At 46.8% G+C, this 27155-nt stretch overlaps 1 protein-coding gene across 1 annotated transcript in view; it reads left to right on the forward strand.

Annotated features, from left to right (window-relative positions):
• The window catches only part of Ptprn2 (protein tyrosine phosphatase receptor type N2), a gene marked incomplete at its 5' end in the record, with an annotated part of 831187 nt that overhangs the window by 532182 nt on the left and 271850 nt on the right, over window positions 1–27155 (forward strand). Inside the window, one exon of the mRNA XM_045160998.1 lies at window positions 25088–25152. Within this exon, the coding sequence (XP_045016933.1) occupies window positions 25088–25152 (65 nt within the window). The remainder of the gene's footprint in view (window positions 1–25087; window positions 25153–27155) is intronic.

The following is a 27155-nucleotide window of genomic DNA, read 5'->3' on the forward strand; positions in this document are numbered from 1 at the left end:
AGGAATGGGTGCACATTAAGGGAAGACCGGACCAAAGTAAGATCAAAGCCCAGAAAGGCAAATACCAAACCCTATAACGCTATACCCAGGATCTGGGACTTGTAGACTCATCTGGGCTCCTACAGACTTGAGCAGCCTGCCCGCCAGTCCCGTAGCGTGTGTAGCCTCTATCTTGGACCAGCTCCATGCCATGCCGACAGCATTCATCAGTGAGTGTCTCATGGCCTGGCGTCTCCCATGTCCTGGGTTGTCCAGTGCAGCCTAGGGCTCACCTTCACATCTTCTGCAGTAGCCGCTCAGAGCCTCCTTGCAGGTAGCACAACCCTATCACAGCTTGCCTCCCTCCTCAGCTTCCTAGACCCTTGGTAAAAGCTTCTATGACCCTTTCACTTTTGCATTTTGCATGCCTACAAACCAGCACCCTATGCATGATGCTACCAAGTTCTTTTGCCAGTTTGAAATGTCATCTAGACCCTTTCTAGCACAACTGTAGTAGCCTCTGGTCTTGCAGTGGCCTTGCAAATGAGCCTTAGAAAACCCCTCCTTAGGTGGTGGTTTTTGAGCAGGGAACCCTTTCACAAACATTCTCACTTTACGCTCTTCCCTTTCAAATGAACATGCATTTTTCACATGTTGAAGCCTTTGTTGAGTGGGGTCTTTCCCTTAGGGACACCTCTACTGTGGTTCTAGCAGAGAGTGTTGGGCTTCTTTTTAATGGTGCAGATCTTTTAAAAATTGCAACTGTTTTCTCCACATCTACCTCATCTTCAGGTGTAAATTCTGTTATGTCTCTTTCCTTGCCAAATTGCATATTTTCATATTTCTGTTCTATCTGACTATAGATCTAAGAGCAGTGAGCAGTAACTGTGCCACCACCTGAATGCTCTGTTGCCTAGAAATTTCCTTGGCCAAATGACTTATCTCATTACTTTTGATGTCAGCCTCACTCAGGTTCTCAGGACACAGGCAGACTCTTGGCTAGAACACAGCATGAATGGCCGCTATCACAATTCCTAATAACGTCTTTGGCATCTCATAAGCCAGGCCTTCACTGCCCACATTTCTGTTGGCTTTCTGGTCTTCCAAACTCCCACCAGAGCCCCACACGTATACCACCCTAGGGCTTTTTTAGCCCTCAGCTCCAAACTCTTACACATTCCTCTCAAACTAATTCCAAAGGCCTACAAACCATATGGTCAGGTTTATCATACCAACACCATAGTCAGTACAAGTTTTCTGTATTACTTTTCTTGTTGCTTTTACATAACGTCTGACAAAAGCAACCTAAGAAAGGAAGAGTTTATTTTGACTCACATTTGAGAGGATACAATCCATCATGGCACACAAGGCAGGGTGGTGGGAGAACTTGAGGTGACTGATAACATTGCGTCTCTAGCCAGGAAGCAGAGAGAGATGAATGCTGGTGCTCTGCTCACTGTCTCCTATTTTCTTTTTATTAAATCTGAGATCCCAGCCCATAAGATGGTGTTGCCCATATTCAGGGTGGCTCTTTTCTCCTCCCTTAAGCCTCTCTGGAAACATTCTCACAGACATGGCCAGAGGTGTGTTTCCCAGGTGACTCTAAATCTAGTCAAGATGATAACAAGGATTAGCTATCACATCCCTGTCCCCCAGCTTTTAAAAAGCAAAACCCCATACTGATACGTTAAAACCCAGAGCACATGGCAACTGAATTGGAAAATAATTATCTACAAAATTCTCTTATCTTTATGGTAGCGATAATCTATGTTCACCTGAGGTTTTTAAGGTATTCAAACATCTACCAGGGGTTTGTGATTTCAAATAAGCACAATGAGTCTGAACCTTTGGGTTTTCCTTGCTTTTCATAGACCTTAGAGAAATTATGTTGAAGAAAAGTTGAGTAGAGGGCTGGAGAGATTTCTTAGTGGTTAAGGAGCTTGCCTGAGAAGTCCAAGGACCCATGTTCAACTCTCCAGATCCCACATAAGCCAGATGCACAAAAGGTGAGGCAAATACAAAGTCGCATATTCCCACTAGGTGGCTGAAGGGTCTGGAGTTTGATTGCAGTGGTGGAGGTCCTGGCATGCCAATTCTCTCTCTCTTTCTCTCTCTCTCTCTCAAATTAAAAATAAATAAATAAATAAAGTTGAGTAGAAACTATAGAGAATTCCCAGGGACCCTGTTACTGTTTCCCATCATGACCATCTGCAGAACACTGCCACACTGATGAACCTGCATAGACACTTCCCAGTTACTAGGTCCATATTTACATGAGGGTCCCTCCTGGTGCTGGACTTTGTGGGTTTCGTGAATGTATAATGACACGTATACATGGTGCAGCATCATCCAGAACAGTATAGCTGCTCTAGGCCCCCGTGGACTCCACCTGCTCACCACTCCTTCCCCCTCAACCTCTACCAACTGCAGGTGTTTTCTTCATTTGCCTTCTCCAGATCATAAGCATTGAATCACATGGTATGCACCTTTTCAGAATGCATGTTGTCACTTATAAATACCCATTTAAGGCTCCTCTGGGTTTCTTTGTAGCTTGATAGCTCATTTCTTCTTAATGCTAAATAATATTCCACTGTCTGGATAGACCACAGCTTCTTTATCCACTCACCTACTGAAGGACAACTTCACTGCTTCCAGGTTTTGGAAATGCTACATGAAGTTACTATAGTAATCTGCATGAATATTTTTATATGTATATAAATCTTCAACTTTCTTGGGCAGAAACCAGTGTGATGGCTTCATTATTTGGTAAGAAGACAAATAGTTGTATATGATACTGCCAAGCTGTCCTCCATAGTGGCCACACCACCTTGCCTCCCCCAGCAGTGACTGGAGTTCTTGTTGAACCACATCCTTGCCAATGCTCACTACTGTCTGTGTTGGGATCTGGTCATTCTGAAGGCATGTAGTAGAATCAAAATGACACTCTGGTTTACTTTTCCCTCATGACTTCAAGGTACCCTCTTCTCATATACTTGTTTAGACTCTTCTCATATACTTGTTTTTTGGTAAAGTATCTGTTCACATCTTATACCTATTTTTTTATGAGTTATGTACATACTCAGTGTGTAAACAGCCATATTTGTACCATTGCTAGCCTCCTCCATAGCCTTCCCCCTCCAAAAGGACCCTCCTTGTTGGGGATTGTGGGTCATGCATTGTGGGATAGCCATCAGTTATGTGGAAGAGGCAACGTCTCAGTGCATAATGTCCCAACTTGTGGCTCTAATAATCTTTCCACCACTCTTCCGCAAGTTTCCCTGAGCCATGTTGGGTTCATTTTAGGTATAATTCAGTGATGAGGTCTTGGGAGCCTCTCTGTCTATGGATATCTGGTTTGGTAGGAGTTCCTTCCCCCTTGTGCTGGTACCAGGTTCACCGAGAAAGCAACACTCTTGCTCATTTCCCCAATTACTCTTTGGTTTCAGCTGGGGCCCTGGTGAGGTACAAAGGGCTGATTCCCTCCTCAGGTTTTGCATCCATCTGAAAAAGATAAGCACATTCTCCAATGGAGAGTAAAGTCAGCACCAGATAAATGGGATAACCATTATTATTTTAGAGGGAATTTAAGAGGTGTAGGCCCTCTTGTAGCTCAAGATTGATGGGAGCTTGATATTGAAGAGTGGACTCAATTTTTTCACAGGGTTCTGACTTGTTTCCCAGTTTCAGCTATGGGTTCCATTCCACTGAGCAGATCTGTTAGCCAATCCAAGAGCAGTTGGTTACCCACGATGGCTGTGTGCCACTATTGCACTCAGGTGAGCAGTACGTCAGGTTGTTTGTTGCTGAGTAGTTTAGACCACAGGTTGCTTGGACAGATGTTGGTTATTTTCTCCCAGTTGCTCATGTAACACCATCTGGCACTAGACAAGCTAACTGTCTGCCAACTAACTGTCTTCCAGATTCCAGCCAGACCTCTCCATGTTCTGTACCAACACTATATGGTATCTTCAGCAGTATGATTTTGCCATTAATCTTTGGGGGGAAATCAAGTGCTCTGACAGAAAATTTTAATTGTAATCTTTGTTTTCTTGTTGAATCATAAATTTTGGCATATATAGGGCAGTAGTCCCTTTTCAGATATATATTTTGTGAGTATTTCCTCTTATTCTGTGGCTTGTCCTTTCTTAGAGCAGAAGGTTGTGATCTTAACGCTGTTCAGTGGATCTACTCTTTCATAGGTCATGCTTGGTGCTGTGTCTGATTAGTCATCTTCACTCTCAAGGCTACCAAGATTTCCTCTGACATGTTTTCAAGATGTTGTATAGTTTGTATCTTAGTTTAGGTCTGATTTTTAATTGATTTTGGAGAGTATATTTACTCTGTCTGAATTGACTCTGCATGTTCCAGATCCACTTGTTTAGAAGATAGTTCTTTATCCATCAAATCGCCTGTTTGCGATGACATGTCCAGGAAGAAGGATGTCTAGGACATGCTTAAGGGCTGATGGCTGAAAATTGTCAGAAATGTGTCAACGAGGAAACATGTAGTTTATTCAGATGTTTTTAATGCAAAAAGCCTTAGTCAGATTTCCCTGGAAGTTTCATTGAGAAAGCCAATTACACAAAGAAATTGCTGGAAAATCTTGTTATTATGAGCTCCTAGCCCTCATACTACCTGCTTACTTTAATGTCTAGAGATAAATGATAAGGAGACAAATTTCCATTTTCCTAAGCACCAAGCAGGATGTTGGGCCTCCCTTCCCATCACTTTTATTAAACATAGCAGTTCACCCAGAACCCAGGCGTTGAAAATTGCTAAAGATAAACATTGTATTTTAAATTACTCGCTGCAAACAGGCAGACTGGGGAAAAATCATTTGAACAAATTGAAAACTGAAATGTTGATATCAGATATTAAATTAATGTAAGTGAGATTGAAACAATATCCAATTAAAATAATTTGAAAAATGACTTGGAAATTGAAGCTGACATTGGCTTTTACCAGCCTGTCATTATTATCTCCAAGAGGCTAAGCTGCGGCTCATGGGCGCCTGCCTGCGCGTGAATTCTTGGAAGACCCTTGGGTAAAAGTCTCATTTATAATGCCTACTGATGTTAGCCTGGCACCTGAGGTGTGGGCACTGACAAATTGGCCTTCTGGTTCCCAAGAAGAGAGGCCCCACAGAGTCCCTGAAGCTAGCCTGTGCTTTGCACACGAGTGTGTTCTGGGCCTCCCTTCACACAGGGCATTTGAAAGATCAGGATTAGAGCCAGGAAGCAAGTTAAGCCAGAGCTGCCGCAGCTGCAGAGCTCAAAGTGGGTGGCTGCCCAGCCAGGGCTGACTCAGGGTCTCCAACAGAGCCAGGATTGTGGGAGCAGAAAGGACCCTGAGTTCTCTAGAGGCTACACTTGTGATGGTACAAGTGGTTTGAACAAGGAATCAGTGTCATGCTCTGCCAAGGACTATGTCCCCCTAAGGACACACACATGGCAGCTTCTAGAATGAGTCTCCAGGTTGCCCCAGCCTCAGCTTTTCTGTCTGTCCTCATAGCTGTCCTCTGTCACATTTAAGCCTCCTGGAAGTCCAGGATATGCAGATGGCCTCATGTGAGCCTGGGTTGGCTTTGCTCCTTGGGTGAATGCCCTCTGCCACACTGAGCAAACGTAAATTCCATGGTCTTTTCTAGCCATGGTCCACATGAGAGTCAGGTGAGCGCAGAAGTCTAGGACGCACGTGGCGTGGTCACGTGCTTGCAGTTGGTGTCACATGAAGCCACAGTCCACGTGAGAGTCAGGTGAGCACAGAAAGTCTAGGACGCACGTGGCATGGTCGTGTGCTTGCAGTTGGTGTCACATGAAGCCATGGTCCACATGAGAGTCAGGTGAGCGCAGAAGTCTAGGACGCACGTGGCGTGGTCACGTGCTTGCAGTTGGTGTCACATGAAGCCACAGTCCACGTGAGAGTCAGGTGAGCGCAGAAGTCTAGGACGCACGTGGCATGGTCATGTGCTTGCAGTTGATGTCACATGAAGCCATGATCCACATGAGACTTAGGTGAGCACAGAAAGTCTAGGACGCATGTGGCATGGTCACGTGCTTGCAGTTGGTGTCACATGAAGCCACGGTCCACGTGAGAGTCAGGTGAGCACAGAAAGTCTAGGACGCACGTGGCATGGTCACGTGCTTGAAGTTGGTGTCACATGAAGTCTGTCTCACGTTTAGCTTCCCACAAGGCTCAGCTCTCACCTGAGCTAAAAATCTGTTCTTCTGGGCTGGAGGGATGGCTCGGCAGTGAATGTGCTTGCCTGCAAAGTCTAAGGACCTGGGCTCAGTTCCCCAGGACCCACATAAAGCTTGATACACAAAGTGGCATGAGTCAAGTTCATTTACCATGGCTAGAGGCCCTGGCATGCCCATTCTCTCCCTCTGTCAATCTCTCCCTCTCTCTCCTTGCAAATAAATTAATTTTTTTTTAATTTTAAAAATCAGTTCTTGCATGCATGCTGAGCCAAGCATGGGATGGAAGCTTCTTGGAGAACTACTGAGGTTTCCCAGTTCCCACCAGTTCACTGGAAGAAATACAGACTAGGACATACCTCATTTAGAAGACACCCAAAACTCTGGAATATGCACATATAGAGACAGGATCCTTAACATTCTGACCTTGTAGAATCTTGGAGCTCCAAAACGAAGGAAGAGCAGGAGTTCAGGGCTTACATACATGCCTGATGTTAACCTATTTCCATGAATGTCAGTGCTCGTGACCATGGCTTATGGAGAGCAAGGAGCAAGAGCTAGCATTGCTGACCCCAGCCAGATGACTAAGGGTCTGTACACAAAGCTAGGGTCCCAGGAGCAGCCATCAGAGTGACAGTGAACTTTTAACAGATCATGTGGGCCCTTCATTGGCCTGAAGGGGGAAGTGCCTGTATTCAATATTATTACTTCAGGGATCGTGGCTAGGGACATTGGCCACATCAGCTCCCATGGTACCTTCTGGGTAATCTGTAATATGTCAAACACAAAACTTAATTTAAAATGCTTCCAAGTTAGACAGGCCTCCAGATGTCCAGAAAGGGAGATGCAGACCCTCTCTGCAGGAGTATCCTTTTCTTCTGGCTGCGAAGGATTCCTGCAGGTGCACTTCCACAACAAAAAATAAACATTCCCAAACATGTCAGCGAACAAGGCACCATAAACAGAAGTCAGCTGGAGGGTGGGCAGCGAGCTAAAACCTCAAATGCTGTAAGTATCAAATGTAAAGCCCAGATCTAAGTGTTGGGATATAGTTAGAAGAATGCAAGGGAGAGATTAATATAGCATAAAGATCATCCTTAAAATGACAAAATTATTTGAAAAAATGAATTTTTAAAAAATATGAAGGATGGGATGGAGAGATGGATTAGCAGTTAAGGTGCTTGCCTACAAAGCCTAAGGACCCATGTTCAACTCTCCAGGTTCCACATAAGCCAAACATGCAAGATGATGCAAGTGTGTAAGGTCGCACATGTGCACAAGGTGGCACACATGTCTGGAATTTAATTACAGTGGCTGCAGGCCCTGTCATGCTAATTCTCTCTCTCTCTCTCTCCCTCTCTCTCTCTCTCTCTCTCTCTCTCTCTCTCTCTCTCTCTCTCTGTCTCTCAATCTCTCTCTCTCTCTTTCATGTGCAGACACTTGCTCTCTCACATGAAAAAGGCCAATCTGTTGAGCTTGCCTCAAGAAAATATGAAGGGTAATTGAAATTTTACTGAACTGAAAGATGAGTTTAATAAGACAACTGAAGAGGTATTAACCAACAGAGGTCGAGGACTGCTCTAGAATGCACCCACAGAGATATAAATGGAAACTTCACATGGAGGTTAGGAACCCCAGAGGACAGTAAGAACACCCTGTGTGCTCTTCATAGGCTCCAGGAGGAGTGTGGTGCACAGGTCACATGTGAAGATCCAGTGGCTGAAGTTTTCCGTCACAGACATAAGACCTTAGCTGCTCAGACTCAGACTGAAAAGGAGAAAATTTACAACCCAGCCCTGATGATGTAATGCAAAGCATCAGTGATGGCAAGAATCTTAAAAGCAGCAGGAGGAAAGATTAACACCCAGGAAGAAAGTTTGACTCATGACTGATTTCTCAACAGCCCAAATGGGAGCAGAAGACAGAATATGTTCTTCATATCAATGAGGGAGTCATCACCCTACAAGTGGGTACAGTGCTTTCCTAGTTCCTGATGTTATAACAAAATATCAGAAGTTAGGTAACTTGGAAATAAAAGTATTTAACTGACAGTTTATGGGCCCATCTGTTTGGCCTCTAATGAAGATTCAGCAGATGGTCCCACAACGGTGGAGCTCATGGAGCGATCACATGATGAGTCAGAAAGCAGAGAGATCTGGGCAGATACCATGGGAGTTGCACTGATCTATGCTGAGGGCAGTACCCGAGGATTAATAACAGCCACTAGACCATAGCTCTTAAAAGGTCCCACCACCTCAGCATACACTAGGACCAAGCTTCCAGCACACGGGCCTCTGGGGCAAACCATAACTGAACCATAGCAGGTACCACGTAAAAGTATCGTTTAACACTGAGGGTTAAAAATGAACAAGAGTTTGGGCTGGAGAGATGGCTTAGCGGTTAAGCGCTCGCCTGTGAAGCCTAAGGACCCCGATTCGAGGCTCGGTTCCCCAGGTCCCACGTTAGCCAGATGCACAAGGGGGCGCACGCATCTGGAGTTCGTTTGCAGAGGCTGGAAGCCCTGGCGCGCCCATTCTCTCTCTCTCTCCCTCTACCTGTCTTTCTCTCTGTGTCTGTTGCTCTCAAATAAATAAATAAAAAATTTAAAAAAAAAATCTATAAAAAAATGAACAAGAGTTAAATAAAGATACTCTTAGGAAAATGACTGTGTCACCATGGATCCTTGCTCAGGTTAATGTGAGGGTGTTTAGTACAGGCCATGGTAAGTAATCCATCAAGAAGACCCGAGATGCGGAGGTGATGATGGCAAAGAAGATGTGAGTGCGCAGCACTCCTAACATGGAGTGCATTACAAAGAGCAGTGTCTCGGGACTAGAAAATGGCCTCGTCGGTGAAGCGCTTGCCCAGGCAAATGTGAGAACCAGAGTTCAGACCTCAGATCTCCAGGGCCACCTAAATGCCAGGTGGGTGTAGTGGTCTGTCTATAATCTCAAGACTTGAGAGGTAGAGATCGGGAATCTCTGAGGCAAGCTATAATAGCTCAATTAATGCATTCTGGGCTCAGGGGAAAGACCCTGCATCAGCAAAAGTAAAAGAGACCAAGGAAGACATTCAACATCACATACATGCCTTCACACGTGCACATGGGCTCATCCTCTGTGACCACCGAGTGGGTCTTGTCACCACACGCACATGAGATCCATCCTCCAGGACACTCCTGGTCTTGCAGCACATTTAGATGCACTTCGTCTTTTATGACTGCCCAGAGGCTCTTTTCACCGAGCACCTGTTCATGAGGTCTTCTTCACATCTCAGTTTTATATTTTTGTGGTCAGGGTTTCATACACGCAACTTCATTTGTCACTAACAACTATCACAAAGCACACTTAGGAAGACACAAAGCTATCATCACTTATAGGAAATCACATTATTTACGCACAAAACACAAGAAAATTTCCAGGAAAATTGTGTTAGTAACTTCTCTGTTGTCAAAGCAAAGCCTGTAAGTCTGGGTAACTAGTGGAGGCTCCTCCAGCGCACAGGAACTGAAGGCTGGAAGCTTGCATAGCAGGTGCTGTGAGGACCCCGGACACACAACGTATGAGGGGATCATGGATGTGAGGCAAAGCCACAACGCAGCTCAAGGCCTGGCTTACACCTTCCCAGCAATCTTTCTCCAGAACTATCCAGGTCCCAGGGGAACTAAATCAATCCAGTCCCAGGTCAGTGCAAAATCAAGTATCCAAACGCTGTGGCAGTATGGTATTTTCAAACGACTTGCCATGAGATGATTAACATCAAAACGCCTCCTCGTGTTTTGTCATCGTAGATCGCAGCCCATTACAGAAATGTGCCCTGGATGCTGGGCACATCACAGACGCACACCCACAGGGATGCCACCTGCATGCTGCACACACCATCATTTCTGCTGATTTGGGTGGGCAGCTCTGGCTGGATTTGCTGCACACAGTAAGGCTCACCCTCCTGTGGACATTGGAAAGGGACAGGCCTGATGAGATCTGTGTGACTTGAACCAGAGCTGGAGCGAGGAGCCAAACCACTTCAGAAGGGAGTTCTCAGACTGGTGAGGTCCTCAGGTAGAGCTGGGTGTGGAAGGCTCAGGAAAATCCACCTACCGCTGGACCCAGCTGTCATGAGTGACTGATGAGGATAGCATAATAGCCCTAGAGCCAGAGTCTTTTAACATTACTTCTAGGCCATAGGTCTATCTACTTGTCCTGAAAATCAAAAATCAGGGTTTCTTAAATGTTTTCCAATAGTAACCCCTTTCACCAAAGACATTTTTATGCAACCTCATGTTTACAGGCATATAAAATAGATATATAAATTAAGCATTTCTTTCTTTCTTTCTTTCTTTGGGATTTTTGGTTTTTTGAGGTAGGGTGATGCTCTGGCCAGACTGACCTGGAATTCACTAAGCTGTCTCAGGCTGGCCTTGAACTCACAGCAGTCCTCCTACCTATGCCTCCCCAGTGCTGGGATTAAAGGTGTGTGCTACCATGCCCGGCTTACATTTTTTAATTAATTTTTTTTTTTCGAGTTAGGGTCTCACTGTAGCCCAGTCTGACCTGAAGTTAGCTATGTAGTCCCAGGTTCTAAGTCAAGCATTTCTTGAAACAATTCTTTGCTATACATATAATTTCACCATTTGTTAAAAATGAAAGCAAATTTGCATGCTAATGAGATAGATGTGCTTGATTATTTTATAAAGAATCAAAGCTTGGCTGAATATGTGATACTTCAGATTATAGAGCATCTTCAGTGTTTATCACAGCTGATCACTGGTTTGATTTTATAATTAATGCTGAGAACACAACTTCAAATAAGTACATAGTACAAAATGGCAGGAGTGCATTTAGGACTAGGTCAGAAATTCACAGAAATCCTGTCCTAGTCAAAAGTCAAAATTCTTTGAATGACCATATTTTTATGGAACTCAAGTCAGAATATCAAACATTTTTAAAATTAAACATTTTAACATAATACCTTCCAAATATACACTAATTTGATACTTGTATGGTGAGGGATGGTGGCAGGAAAACATTAAATGTCATTGTTTTTGTCATTAAACCATTGTGCTTCTATGAGAGCAGAAAACTTTGTGAGTAGAGTAAAAACACTGCAATTCAATGGTCCCAAGTTGGAGATGAGGCATTTCAGGCCATGTTCACAGCACTGGGTGGCATTATGGCACACACAGTGTAAAGTGCATGTGTTGTGTGTTCAGAACCAAGGCTGCAATGAGGCCACTTGATACAACATGGGTGAACTGCTAGAAATACCTTACATTCATCACATCTTGGATTTTGAATTAATTTTTGAGTGTTACATGTTCAGAAATCTTTCAGTGTTGCCAAATTTTTCATGACCCCTGCATTCAATTATATAACCCCCTATGTGATTGTGACCCACAGATTAGGGTGTTGGGTCATAATCACTTTTGCATTCTCTCAATAAACATTCCAGAGTTCCTCATATACTCCCCATTCCATGCATGAAGCTAACTCGTGCTTTTGAAAACTCATGTGCTAGTAAAGAACACATATGGAGAATACAGAGACAAACACGCATTCTGACAAGCAGTGATTGGTGTTTAGGATAAAATAAAGCAGGATAAAATTAGTGGTGAGGAGCTACTTTACATAGAGTGAGAGCTAAGAACCATGTGGGTGCCTGAAGATGAGCCTCTACATCCAGGAACAAATAGCAGGGGCTGGAGGGATGGCTTAGTGGTTAAAGCATCTGCTTGCAAAGCCAAAGGATCCCAGTTCAATTCTCTAGTACCCACATAAGCCAGATGCACAAGGCACGTGCATCTGGAGTTTGTTTGCAGTGGTTGGTGGCCCTGGTGCTCACTCTCTCTCTCTCTCTCTCTCTCTCTCTCTCTCCCTCCCTCCTTCCCTCTTTCTGCCTCTCAAATAAATTAATTAAATATTTTTAAAAGTAGCAGGTGTTAAGCTGTAGGGCAGGAGTGCACTGTGTGTTCTGGTTAGAAGGTTGTGGACTGGCTGAGGGAAGGGATATTGGAGGTGACATCAGATGGCCGCAAGGACCAAATTCTAGGTAGCTGTGGCCTATGACCAGGACTTCAGACTTAGCTCTGAATTGAGCCCACGGCGAAGAAATCCAAAGAAGGAAGGAGATGACTGAATTCATACAGGACCACTCTAGTTCTTCCCCTAGCATTCAGGAGGAATCCATACAAGGCCATTTTGATCCTTCCCCTACAATTCCAGAGACCCAAGGGCGCCTATGCCTGGATTTCAGAGTCCATTTTCATACTCTAAAAATTAGATTTTTATATTTAAAAACACTTAAATATGCATGCAGGTATCATTGTTATTTCTGTAATCATCCCATCATGAAGCAATTATAAGAGCTGGAGTAATGTGGGGGCAGACAGGAAAAAAAAAAAACATTATTCTTGTATTATTACACCTTCACTTTTCAATGTATTCTCTTTACTTTGCTTCATAAATCATTAAAATGTTTGTCAAAGGTATTGATGAAGTCACATGAAACACGCATCTAAAAGAAACTGTCTGTTCTGCAAATAAGAAAGTATTTTCCTCAAACATGTAATACTCAAAGTTGGAAGTCAAAATTATATTTTCAAAAACATTACTGTTATTTAAAATATGTTATTAAAATATAAAATGAGGTTGAAGAGATGGCTCAGTGGTTAAGGCGCTTGCCCATAATGCCTAACGACCTAAATTCAAGTCCCCAATACCCACATAAAGCTACATGCACAAAGTGGTGCGTGCTTCTGGACTTCTATTGCAGTAGCTAGAGGCCTTGGCACACCCATTCTCTCTCTTTTCCTCTTTACAAAAAAATTAAATATTTTTAAAATTTAAAATAAAATATATGGATATCATAGTTTTAAATAAAAGGTATTTAAATAAAGCTGAACTTTTAATTCCATCTTTGGAAAACTCAATCAAATTTTTGTCAATATTTTCATAAAAATAAAATATGGGTAGTGTTGGCATTATCTCCACTTGATGGCTGATGGAGTGACTCAGTAGTGTGATTCACCCAATATATGTAAAAAGTGAACAGGAAAAAGAATTTCTCGAAAGTCCTTCTTTAACTATGGCTACAATTTCTGTTGTTTCAGTTGCCCACCATTAGCCATCACCTGGAAATATTCAATAGGAAGTTCCAGAAACAGGTCATAGGTTTTTTAATGGCATGCAATTCTGAGCACTGTGATGAAATCACATGTGGTCCCACCGAGCCCCACTGGGAATGTGGTGGCATCCTTTTGCCCTGTGTATCCAGGTGGCCTGCCCGCCTGCCACTTACGAGTGTCTAGTGGTCAGATCCACGGTCACGGCACCACGGCGCTAAGTCCCTTCTGCACTTAGTTACAGTCCCCAAGTGCAGCAGTCCTGGTGCTGGGAATTCACAACCCCAAGAGAGGCCACCGAGTTTCCTGCCAGTGAAAAGGTGGAACTTCTCAACTAGGAAGAGAAAGAGTGTGCTCTGAGGTTACTAAGATTTTTGTTCATTACGTGCTGGTTTATAAATCAATTTTTGTCCTGGGTGTATTATGTCCGTAGTGGAGCAGGACACATAGGGGATCCAGTCCTGCAACTATACTGCAAAATCCCCCTCTGCCCCAAACACAGGGGGTGTGAGTGCCACATACATGCGCACGTTCACAGCCATGACTGATGCGCAGAGAAACCCAACAGCCCCTTGGCCTTGCTTGGGAATGACACTTTTTGCAGAAATGTCCCTGCCCTCCCAGGAGTAAGATTTGACATGTCATTGTGTCTCTTCTGCTGTCTGGGAGTAGCTGTTCAGACCCTGCGCGTGCATGCACAGGCCCGGGCACAGAGGGTTTCTGGGACATGCATGCTGCTTGCAGAGGAGCTCAGCAGACCTGTGGGAAGTGACTTTGCCAGGCCCGATGCACTGGCCCTGCCCATGGCGGGGAAGCAGCTCCGCTGGCTCTGCTCAGACATGCAGCGGGGAGAACCGAAGGCCTGGCTGACAGGCAGGGCGCGTGGTGTTCCAAGAGAGAATGAACATGGCTCCAAGGCTTGGGGTTTGAACGACTTGTAGCCAAGAACACCAGGAAAGAAAGGTGTGGGAAATGGGTTAGGTCAGGAGTTTGGAGTGAGCCGCCCGCTGCACACTGACAGGGAGACGGCAGCAGACCAGAGGCAGAACCCGTCCTGCGGCAGACAGACACGGCTTGAAGCTGAACGTTGGGTGGAGCTTCTAAGGTAGGAGGAACTCAACGGCCCAAACTCCAGGACACCTCAGTACCTTGTGAAATGGTGGCTCAGAAACAATGTGAGTGGAAGAAGAGGCAAGAGAAGCAGGATCCAAGTTCAAGTAAGGGATGCCAGACATTGACCTGGGAAGGAGTGAGGTGGCTGCCTGCCAGCACCCTGTTTCACGGATGAGACATCTGAGATCTGAGAAAGTGCAAGGACCGGGCAGCTGAGCTGGAACTCCCCCTGATGAGCCCTGGCCCAGCACACTGCTCTGGAAGCCACCACACCATTTTGGTTTGCTGTAGGGAGACAGTAGACAGAGATGAGGAAACTGGCCTGCTGACCTGCACAGCGACCACTCTGTCTTTGCACCTGAGGAAGTGTGAGGAAAGGGAAGCACCCTGGCTTCCACACCAAGGAGAAAGAGTTCACCTGGTAGCCCCTGGCTAGATGCACACCTGTGGGATTGGAAGGGATCTGCTTAAGGTCCAAGGACCCATGCCGATTCCCTTCTCTGCTGCCCCTGAAGAGGTGACAGAGAGAACTGGGGTGTCCCGCATGGGCTTTCTTATTTTCAAAATCCCTTCACAGGAAGTGTGGTCCGCCAAGAGGAAATGGGTCCCATGCTGCCTCCTGCAACCAGGCTGCCTCGGCTCCTGTCTCTGCACAGGTGTGGGTCACTGTCTTCGTGGGAGCCACACCCAACCTGGACCAGTGCCTCACCCAGCCCACCACTCTGTTGTGACCTTGGGCTCTGATGTAGAAAAGGCGGAACTTGGGCTAGAGAGATGGCTAAGCAGTTAAGGTGCTTGCTGCAAAACCTAATGACCCAAGTTTGATTCCCCAGTACTCACATGAAGCCCGATGTACAAGTGCGCGTGCATCTGAAATGTGTTTGCAGTTTGCAGTGGCTGTAGGGTCTGGCGTACCCATTCTCTCTGTTTTTCTACATCTATCTGTCTCTCTCTGCTTTCAAATAAATAAAATATTTAAAAAGCAAAGGAGGAAGTACAGGCAAACCACCTGTGTGTTGAATCAAACTTGTCAAACTTGATCACCTGCCCCTTACCATACACACACCACACATACCACACACACCACACATACCACACACACCACACACACCACACACACCACACACACCACACACACCACACAGCACACACCATTACACATGCATATACACACACCCCACACACAACCCAATCATCATACACACACCACATATGCCGCATTCCACACAACTGTCACATATAACACATGCGCACATGTTAACACCACTCACTCACCACATGGCACACATCACACAGTAACACACACAGCCGTGCTCATGGAGGCCTGATCTGAAAGCATCACTGTAATGGGAGGGCCAGGGGACCGTCAGAGGTCCCTGCATCACCTAGAGGATCTACCCATGCTCCTTCACAGGCACACAGTGGGGAAGTGGATGGATTTATCTAGGTGGGCATGGGGATGGTAGGGAACCTGGCCCAAGGGTCTTTCCACAGGAGCCAGTTTCCAGGGCAGCACTTCACCCAGGCACCTCCTTGGGCTCAGCTTTCCAGCACAGGAAAGCCATTAAGTTGTCCCCATTGTAATTTAGATTGCAAAAGAGACTTCAGCACATTCTCTCAGGATAGAATATTGGGAATAAAGAGAAGAGGCAAAATGACTCCACTGTAGCTACGTGCTTAATTATATAGAATGCTGCATAAATTGTCAAGTGCAAAGAATTATTCTGATAAATTAAAATACTAATTAAATAGGCTATTGCAGAATTTTGAGAACATTACAGGGTTCCGCTTCTTCAGGTAATTTGCATATCCTTCATCTAGTGAATTTAATTTTAAAGGACTTCCTTTTTCTGTTTGGAAACTCTTTTTGTCTCGCTTGAAGATAAAAATGGGCTTTTTGCTTTGCTGTCTCCTGCTGTCCCCAAGCTGTGTTGACCCACTGACCAGCTCTTATACAGCTTAAAGCCCAGAACTTGGCTAAACACACACACACACACACACACACACACACACACACACACACACACCCCAAGAGCCAAGAGATTACATTTCACATGTGGCTAAAGTAGACTTTTTCTCTGCTCCCTCTCCCCACCCCCGCCAGCACGTCAGCAGAGCAGGACCACGGCTATGCAGTCCTGGGATCCGCAGAGTGAACAGGGAAGGAGGGCATTCTGTGGAACTTTACACACTTACCCAGACTTAGGTATCTTCACAGGCAGCACATGGGGACACAGGTTAGAGACCTTCCGCCATATGGGCTTCTGTCCCTTGAGACAGACACCTTACCTGGTGCAGGTGCATGGTACTCCTACAGTGTGGTGGCAGAGGGAAGGGACAGGAGAAACTGCGTGGCTAATTCAGGGCACTCTTGGAGGACATGCTTTGAGGTCATGCTATGTAAGGCACCAGAGAGCACCCCAGAGCTGGCAGAGACAGAAAAGCAGGAACACACTCAGTACCGTGTTTTCATCTAGGTACGTTGGAACTAAAGAAAATGGTAGAGGAAGTAAACAGAAGGGCTGGGCGGCTTGGGAAAAATTATGCCACGTGAACAGCTAGGAAAAGGGCAAAGGTGCCCAGCCGACATTGTCTCTACCAACAAGGGCCTTCTAAGCACAAGATATAAAACAGGAATGGGGGAAGGCACGGCTGGAGGCCTGAAGAGTGCAGGTCACAGGAGAGTTAAAAGTCTGGGTGAGAACCACATTCACAGCTCTCCTCAGCAGAGCTGGGGACCCTCACACAGATGGGACAGGAGAGATTGCTCAGGGGCATCCCCAGAAAACTGCATCTGCAATGTGTTGTCCTTTTATTTTTTTTTTAATTTTTATTTATTTATTTATTTATTTGAGAGCGACACAGAGAGAAAGACAGATAGAGGGAGAGAGAGAATGGGCGCGCCAGAGCTTCCAGCCTCTGCAAATGAACTCCAGACGCGTGCGCCCCCTTGTGCATCTGGCTAACGTGGGACCTGGGGAACCGAGCCTCGAACCGGGGTCCTTAGGCTTCACAGGCAAGTGCTTAACCACTAAGCCATCTCTCCAGCCCTGTGTTGTCCTTTTAGAACCTGCCCTCCTGGCACCTCTCCGGGGCTGGGCTTTCTGATGACCATGACACGTCCCAAAGGGACAAAAGGGCTGACTGATGTCTGCACACTTGGAGGTGACTGACTAAACAATAGTATTCATGGCTGCTGCAGCCAGCCTGGCTCTTGGTGAGGTCTCTCCCAGCCAAGGTTCTTCATTTCCCTTAGCAAAGCCACCAGTGTTGTCAGAGGGAATGTCACTTCAGCCAGCCAAGACACTCAGCAGTTCTTGATGTCCTTGAAGAAAGGAGGAAGGCATGTGGACAGAGGACTGGCTGCCAGACACACAAGAACAGCTGGAGTGTGGAGAGGGTGGCTGCTCCTCCCACAGGGCCTCTTCTGCACCTTTCCTGACTTCTCTGACTGGCTGGCTGGCTGGAGATGAAGAAAGCTTACCCAACCTTCTGCATTCTGAGGAAAGGGTGTCTAGGAGCAGATATTGCAGATTGAATCTACCAGGTACTGGCTTCCTATGCTACTTGAATGTGGGCTCAGAGAAAAGCTACAGACCCTCTCACCTGGAAGGCCAGGATGTGGTGGGCCATTTGCTGCAGCTGCATATCTGCATATCTGCAGGGCATGTAGTACTCGATATGGATTCCATGGGAAACAGTCTGGGGGCTGGGGAGATGGCCACATTGGCAAAACTTCTGACAACCTAATTTGGTTCCCTGAAACCCACATAAAACTGCACATGTAACATGGTCATCTGTAGTCTCAGTGGAGTCCCAGCAGTGAAAGGAGAGGAAGAAACAGGAAAGCCTGAAGCTCACAGAAAAGCTAGCCTGGCAAATAAATGCAGCAGCAAACAACCAGAACAGAAGGCCCTGCCTCCAGACAAGGTGAAGGCAAGAGCCAACACTCAAGGTGGTCCTCTGACCTTCACACCCACTCTGTGACACGTTTGTACCCACATTCACACACGAGCAAACACACAGGCGCGTGTGCACATAAAGAAACAGACTCGAGTCTAGGTGCTGAGCACTGGCGACTCCAGAAGTGATCTGCTGACATGTAGATGGCCCCAGCCCTCCGCCTCAAGACTAGGATGTGCCCTAGACACCTGCACTGCCCACCTGCTTGTTCCCATCCACACCTGTCACAGACTGAGGGGGTGGACGGCCAGCTTGGACCTCATCACCCACTGTCTGGCTCCTGACGCATGCCAGCACCTACGATGCCTGAGTGGGACGTGAGTGTGAGAGGTACCGGGAAGGACAGCTGTTTGACCTTGATTCACTGGTCCTCACCCCTGCATTTGCTCCTCAGAAGGGTCTAGAAAGACTTCATCAAGTGCCCTGAGTTCTAGCTGTGGCGTCTCATCTGTCTTCTGGGAGAACCGGGTCTCTATATTAAAAGAAAGAACAGAAGGTTCCATGTGGGCACAGCAGCCTTCACTCCATGTAGAAGACGACGGGACAGGACGCTGGTTCCACGGCGGGAGAAGGAAGAGTAACAAGTTACCTGGACGTGGTCAGAAACTCAAGCTGATGCTTACGTAGCCTCTGGACAGCCTTGGGGCCTTGCCTCACACCTCAAAGCACTGGAGTCCAAAGACCATGAGCATGTTCTAGATCAATGAGAAGACCGTCTTTTCATAACCGAATAGTGGTCTGGCTAACATGCAGACCCAACACAACCGCCGTGGGCAGGAAAACATGTTGATCGTCACTCACAAGTGCCAGGCCTATGTGCTCTTCATAGCCACTCACCAGCGATTGGTGGGATTCACCATTTTCATAAGGGGAAACAGAGGCATTGTGTACTAAGTTGTTCTCAGGACTGCAAACTGCTATGAACCATCCCCTGACTCAAATGCAAGGCTTCCAGACCAGCGATGCTGGCTCTACAGAGAGCTGAGTGATGACCAGTGGCGAGTAGACGCATGACCACTCACGACGAGGCGTGACTGTGGCTCAGCTCCATCCTCAGGAGACAGGTTCTTGAAAACAGTAGTACATAGGACTTTAAACATGAAATGACAAGATGCTGATGGGGAAAGGAGGGAGGTGCTGCCAGCAACACAAAGCACAGAAACAAAGCCCTACAGAAACCTCACGGCCTTCTGAGGGTGTAAACAAGGGGCAGTCAGCACAGCAGTGAAGCCAGGGCTTCAGAGGACGACGAGGGTAAGACCACAGAGGTGGAGATCCCAACGGTAGCATTTGTAGTCCTCCACAGAGGACCTGGCTGCCCTGCTGGGACAGAGGGCAGGGCCGCTGCCCATCATGCAAACTGCCTCCATCTGTAAAAGAGGGCACAGCCTCATTCCCAGCTGTTCTGGGGCATTGAGACAAATCGTTCCTCCTGATTGGGTGAGGAGCTGCCTGTGCCTGCCTCCCACTTCCTTGGCCTTGGGGTGACTTCACCCACCGCCCCATACGGCTCCAAGGTCAGTCCAGGGCTTTCAACTGCTACATGGCTATTCCCTTGCTCCTCTTCTTTCATGTTGTTGTATTTTGACAAGTGATTCCTAGAGCTCTTCATTCAGGTGTCTATGACAAACTTTTCAAATCGACCATGTTCCCCTTCCCAGCCCGTGTTCACCAGGGCGTTTCTCAAACTTGTGGGTTTCCTGAGTGGCTGCCCTTAGGAATGAGTTTCCAAGGCGGAAGGCTGACGGGAGCATCACTCCTCACAGATGGTCACAGGCCCTAAAGTCCGAGGCTGGAACCACATGATCCAGACTGCACAGCTTAGTGAGGCTGGTTTCTCCCGACGTCGGCGTGCTGGCTGCAGGCCCTCTCTTCAGTCTGTGCAATGGAGATGGGAAACTGCGGCCCAGGCAGCTGCAAGGAGGTCAGGAAGGGAGACTCTGCGTGGCGCCTGCCTGGGAGCCTGCTTGTCTGGCGCAGTGCCCAGTGACTGTCTCATTATTCTTCATTTGCTTTATTATTTAAAACCCTATGTGCACTTGGGTCTTGGGTTAATGTGGGAATAAACCAGGACCTGGTTTCTTTACAACCTGTCCATGCTTTAATAAACATCCCCTGCTCTTGAGTCTACTGATGGTCTCGAATGGGCCAGACTGAGCAGGTAGGAGGCATGTCTACAGCTCAGAGGTATGCTGGACCGGCCGTTAGAGGAGGACTGAACGTTAGAACATAAAGGAGGTTCCCGGTTTAACAGGCCAGGGTGAGCCACGCAGCCTGTGGGATCTCAGGCATGATGCTCTGGGAACACTCCAGGAGGCGCAGCTGGGTCAGGGCACTAAGGGAGACACACTGCCAATCAAGCCTTAATAGGTGCTTTGCGATCACCTGGGGTTGTTTGTATTCATTGACAGAACTTGTTCAGGTTCATGTAGCAAAAGCCACTCTTGTGAGCTGGGAGATTGCTCAGCCAGTAAAGTTCTGCCTTGTGAACTTGAGGGCTTCTGTTTGATACCTAGAGCCCGTGAAAGAAAGGCAGGCATGGCGGTTCACACTTGTAACCCCAGTGTTAGAGGAGGGGAGGCGGGAGGACCATTGCAGGATCCGGCCAGTCCAGCTTAAAGGGCAAGTTCGAGGCCAGTGAGAAATTCTGTTTCAAAAAACGTGGACAGGGCTGGAGAGATGGCTTAGCAGTTAAGGCATTTGCCTACAAAGCCTAAGGACCCAGGCTCAACTCTCCAGATCCCACATAAGACAGACACACACGGTGATGCAAGCATGCAAGGTAACACATGCACACAAGGTGGTACACACACCTGTAGTTCTATTACAGTGGCTGGAGGTCCTGGTGCACCAATTCTCTCTCTCCCTCTCTCGCTCTCTCTCCATCTATCTATCTATCTATCTATCTATCTATCTATCTATCTATCTATCTATCTATCATCTATCTCTATCTCTGTCACACACACACACACACACACACACACACACACCCTCGCTCTCACTCTCCCTCATAACAAAAAGGTCAGTCTGTTAGGCTTGCCTCAAAAAAATAAAAGGTGGGCAGTGCCTGTGGAATGACAACCAAGGTTGCCCTCTGGCCTCCACATGCATGTGTACACACACACACACACACACACACCAATAATTTAAAAGAGCACTTAAACATACATCAAAAGAAAATTTCTGGCTGGAGAGATGGCTTAGCCTTTAAGGCCCTTGCCTGCAAAGCCAAAGAACCCAACTTCGATTCCCCAGTACTCATGTAAGCCAGATGCACGAGGGGGCACATGCATCTGAAGTTCCTTTGCAGTGGCTAGAGGCCCTAGAGTGCCCATTCTCTCTCTGTCTGTCTCTCTCTCCTCTCTCAATCTCTCTCTCTGCTTGCAAATAAGCAAATAAGTTTTTAAAAAAAAAAGAAATTTCAAAACTAACTGGACCAAAGAATTCCTGGAGAGCCTTGAGTCATTCAAGAGCATTGTCCTGCTTTACTGGGATAAGGCCACTAGGCCTCAGGGCTGGTGGTGCCACAGCCCTTTGGTGCCTGGTCTGCAAGGTCAGCTTCCAAGGAATTGTCTGGCAGCCAATTCTCTTCCAGAGGTTTGAAGCAGTGCCCTGTGGCCTTGTTGGGAAGCATGGGCTGCTTCTGTTAACTGAACTGTCACTGCATCACGAGACCAATCCACTCTGATGTCGGGGTTGACTTCCCGCTGCTGGATGGTCTGAGGAGCCACACACAGACACTGCCTGCTAAGCCTGAGATCGGCCTGGACGGTTCCCAGAAAAGCATGTGCCCCTGGCTTAGAATATCCTACTTAAAATAAGAGGGCTGGAGACATGGCTTAGCGGTTAAGCGCTTGCCTGTGAAGCCTAAAGACCCTGGTTCGAGGCTCGGTTCCCCAGGACCCACGTTAGCCAGATGCACAAGGGGGTGCACACTTCTGGAGTTCGTTTGCAGTGGCTGGGGGCCCTGGCGTACCCATCCTCTCGCCCTCTCTCTCGCCCTCTCTCTCGCCCTCTCTCTCTCTCTCTGCCTCTTTCTCTCTATGTCTGTCACTCTCAAATATAAATAAATAAACAAAAAATTATTTAAAAAAGAGATAAGATTTTTTTGAGAACATGTTTTGTATATATACATCATATGTGGGTACAATCTTTTTCCTCCTTCCTGCCCCCACTAGCAGAGAGCCCTCCTCAGTGGGTTTGCTGGTATTCCCCATGGGGTTATTGGTTATATGTTGTGGGAGCAACAGTCAGTTACTGGAGGCATGGGGGAGTCAGGGCCTCTGGGCCTGACATCCCAACCGGTAGCTCTTACAACGTTTCTGCCCCCTCTTCTGCAAAATTTCCTGAGCCTTGGTTGGGTATATTTTAAGTCTCCTTCAGTGATAAGCTCTTAGGAGCCTCTGGATCTCTGCTTTGGCGTGTGTTGAGTGTCCTCAGCATCTGTCTCGTTTCCTTGGCGCTGATTGTCAGGCTCACCGTGGAAGCAGCCGTGCTGATTGTCCCCCACTTCCTCTGTGGTTTCACCTGGGCCTTGGCTAAGGTGCCAGACAGGTGGTTGAGATAAGACTTTTTAAATTTTTCTTTATTTATTATTAGAGAGAGACAGAGAGATGGAGAGAGAATGGGTACAAAAGGGCCTTCAGCCACTGCTGACGAACTCCAGAAGCAGGAACCACCATGTCAGCTGGCTAATGTAGGTTCTGGGGAGTCAAACCTGGGTCTTTATGTTTCACAGGCAAGTGCCTTAACCATTAAACCATCTCTCCAGCCCAAGTCTACTTTTAATATTTCTTGGATTGCTGATTATTTTCATTCCTAAGTCTGAAATCTTTCTGCACTCTTGTAATAACTAGAGTGATTACAACTTCCCTTTTTAGGTATTTTCTGTGGCCATCCTATTTAAAGAATCCACTATTATCCCACCCCAAATAGCTTGCCACTCAGTAAAGGTTCCCTTTGTTTGCAAGAGACCGTGAAAAAATATTCTGCTGCCGCTCCAGGTCTACACCTCCCTCCCTCCTGCATCTGCCTCCTCACCTTTGAGTATCCTAAAGTCCTTCTGCTCTGTCCCCTGTTGCTTTGTCTGCCTCACTCTTTCAGTACAGGCATAATTACCTATGTGTAAAAAATAATGTCCATTTGTTCAAAGGAGGAAACTGTCTATAAGACAACGAGAGGCCCTGGAGGTGGAGAAGGCAGGCTATAATAGGATCTCATTTGTATCCCTCTAAAAGATATAATTTCATTACCCAAGATTCGTGTAGGTGTGTTACAATAAGAGGTGAAGGTAATTGCTGTTTTCTTGCTATCTTATTCCATATTAATCACAATTGCAATGTACTATTCATTCATAGGGTTTGCAATAAAATTCTACTTTTTTTCTGGTTTCCATTTCCAAAGTGACAGGGGCTTTATCCGGAAGAATATTTCTAGTGAATCATAAGCCAGGGTCAATTGCCTGGTGACATGCTTCCTCTCTGGGAAGTGGGGGCAGCTGGGTTTGCAGCCCTCATATTAGGACTGCCAAGTGTTCATTTGCATCTGCTAATTGTTTCCAAAGCTCATTTCTTCTGGCATGATATCAAGTAGAATTCATTCTTTGAAAGTCTTCCTCATGTGAAATCAGGAGCAAATGAGGGTGAGCGTTTATTGGAGCTAAATTATCATAGGCTACTTCAGTAGGGGCATGAGTAAAAGGGAATAAAACAGCTCCCCATCCCAATGACGTAAGCACACAGGGAGTTTTGTGCTTTTTGTTTTTCTTCCTCAGCCTTTTCCACATACATATGATATTGACTGATGAGACCTTGTTTCCTGATGGTAATACAGTTTATAACATTATATCATTTTATTTTTAAATTTTATTTTTTAAGTTTTTGTGTGTATGCATATGTGGTATGTTCTTATATGTGTGTGGGTAAATATGTGTGTGGAGGGCAGAAGTCAACATCACGTATCTTATCGGTTACTTGCCACCTTTTTTTTTTTAATTTTACAGAGAGAGAATTGGCACACCAGGGCCTCAGCCACTGAGATTGAACTCCAGACACTTGCACCACCTAGTGGGCATTTCCAGTCTTGTAATTGCCTCCTTTGTGCATCTGGCTTACATGGGCTCTGGAGCATGGAACATGGGTCCATAGGCTTCACAAGCAAGCGCCTTAGCCACTAAGCCATCTTTCCAGCCCCACCTTTTCTTTTTGAGGCAGGTTCTTTCACTGCATCTGGGGTTCACCAGCTTGGCTAGATTAGCTGGCTAGCAAGCCCCAGAGATCTGTCTGTATCACCTCACCAGTGCTGGGACAGCAGACATGTGCCACCAAACCTGGCTTTCACATGGGTGCTGGGGATCCCAACCCAGGCCCTCAGGCTTGTGCAGCAAGGACCTTTACCCACTGAGCATCTTCCTGACCCACACCACATCCCCTTAAACCAAGACTGTAGTTGTCAGGGTGTCTGAAGAGTCCTCATCAAGTCCTCAGTGACTCTGTGAGTCTCCTAGCATCACATGCTTTCAGAGACGGAAAGAGCATGACACTCTTGGCTGAGGCAGACCAGCCAGTTCAGGGGGTGAGAGCCTTGACCACAGATTTTCCCTTAAGTACAACACCTTGGGCAGTAATTAGGGGGACTTTTAATAGAGGAGAACATTCACAGTGCCTCACAAGCTGCTCTCACTCCAAGCTGATCCTATGCTTCTTGGTCTTTCCCACAGTGGACCACAAGGACCAGCTGGAGAGGACGTCTGGACTCACAATCCTCCGGAGTGGAATTGGACCGGTGAGTCACATGAGAGGTGTCTCATGTCTAGGCCTCATGGCGCTTGTCTCATTGGTGAAGCCATGGTAACAAAGGTTTGCTGCGTGGTTAACCCAACTTACGTTAGAGAGAACCAGTTGCTGGTGTGAGATCCGTCTTCCCACGAGTTGGAAATGCTGACAGTTGGTGTTGGTAAATGTGAAATTGTTTATGTTGCCTTTGAAGTCATAATTTGGCTTCCTCCCAAGAAAATTTAGTCACATAAGCAAAGCAGAGGAGACTTCAGAAATAGGACATTTCGTAATTGCTAAGCTGGTAGAAATGAGTAAGTCCAGGGAACTTGTTCCTTCCTCTGGGATCCAGTGTTGTCATCAGTTAGAGATACATGTTTGGAGAAGGCCACAGAATGGACAGTGCATTTGTCAATGATGTGACTGAGCCTGTCAGACCCCGCGGTGTCTGGCCGCTGCTGCACTGGGTCCTGACTAGATTCACCACCTCCCCTGCGCTCGCTGGTGACTGCTCTCCTGGCCAGGTGACAGTGTAATGAGCTCCACACAGAGTAGCCAGCCAAGGGCCCCCAGGAGCAGCATGTAGCCACTTGTAAGTCAGCATGGACTAAAACCGATTTGTGCTCTCTCGTTTGAAATTTCAGATTTCACAGCACTTGCCATTAATAATAATTAAGTATTAAGGAGTGCTTATTTGTGAGAGTTTCCTGCTCCATGGATGTGGAGCCACTTAGAGGACTCCCACTTCTTTGGGAATCTTTGATTCCCTGCCTGGGTCTTAGGCTCTTGGAGTACTTGGCCACTTAATTGGGGACGGTTCTCAAACACAGGCCTGTGCTTATGGGTAGAACACTTAAGAGGGCTTGTGTGCGCCAGCGTCTCAGTTGTTGACAACAAAGTGCTGGAGAGTCATAGCCCACGACTGGCAGAAACTTCTCAAAGGACACCCTGGGGGTCTGGCACATGCTGCTCTTCTGGGTACTTTCTCAAAGCTAGCTGGTCCACACCAGATTAACGGAGCAGGTGACAGCTGAGAACACCGGAAGTCTTTCCCAGGAGCTTGCTGTGTCTTTAGCAGCTGGTGAAACGGGGGGGGGGGGGGGGGGACAGTGTGTTGGGTTCTCAGCACCGCCTGTATCGACGTAAAGGGTGGAGGTATCAAGAGCCACTGTGGTTGGTGGGGGACTCAGATACAGCTGGCTGCCTCCATGTGAGGAAGAAATGCACTCCTGTCCCTTCCCAACTTGTGTACTGAGATGTGCTTTTGGATCCAGCTGTTCCTCTGGGGACAGCAATTGTGTCCAGCACTGCGACCAAACCTTACCGTCTCAGGCTTCAGCCATTAGAGTGACCTAGGTTCAGAAAGTCAGGAAGCTGCCTGGCCTTTCTCCTAGCATGGCCCCTTTTCACATGCTGAGCCTTTGGCCTCCCTTTGGTCTTTTGAAACTCGCGTCCCCGAAGTCTCCTTTTGTACCTCCTTAGCCCCCACATATTGCCCCTGCTGCTGTGGGTTCAGACTGAAGTAAGCCAAGCAAGTCATCCCTTACTCTCTCCCCAACCTCCTCCAAACTTCTGGCTTGACCAAGGGTGTGCTGTGGGGGCCCCCAAGGCTTCGGTGTAGATCTGTGTTTCCATCCACCTCCCTTATAAGAACTCTGTTTAGCAGTGAGAATCTTATTGACTGGTCTCACATCCATTCCTATGTTAGTCAACCTAATATGAGATTGGATTCATACCAGCAGGCTCAGAGCAGCTTCCACACTAGTAGAAAGTGTTTATTGTAGCATCCTGTTGCTCCAAAATATCTGTTACATTGCCCCTGCACAGTGACTCATCACTCCATGAGTGTGCATCAGGTGTGCCCCTCCCCTGTCTCAGGTTCAGACTTACCCCACTGAACAGAAGATGGCTGTTACTTACTCTATCGTACCCAACAGTGAGATTCAGTGAGTCTGATATTTCTTAACTTATAGTGGACCAAGGCTACTCCTAAAACCCACCAACTCTAAATCT

Source organism: Jaculus jaculus, chromosome 10 (assembly GCF_020740685.1).
Source record: "Jaculus jaculus isolate mJacJac1 chromosome 10, mJacJac1.mat.Y.cur, whole genome shotgun sequence".
NCBI lineage: Eukaryota > Metazoa > Chordata > Mammalia > Rodentia > Dipodidae > Jaculus > Jaculus jaculus.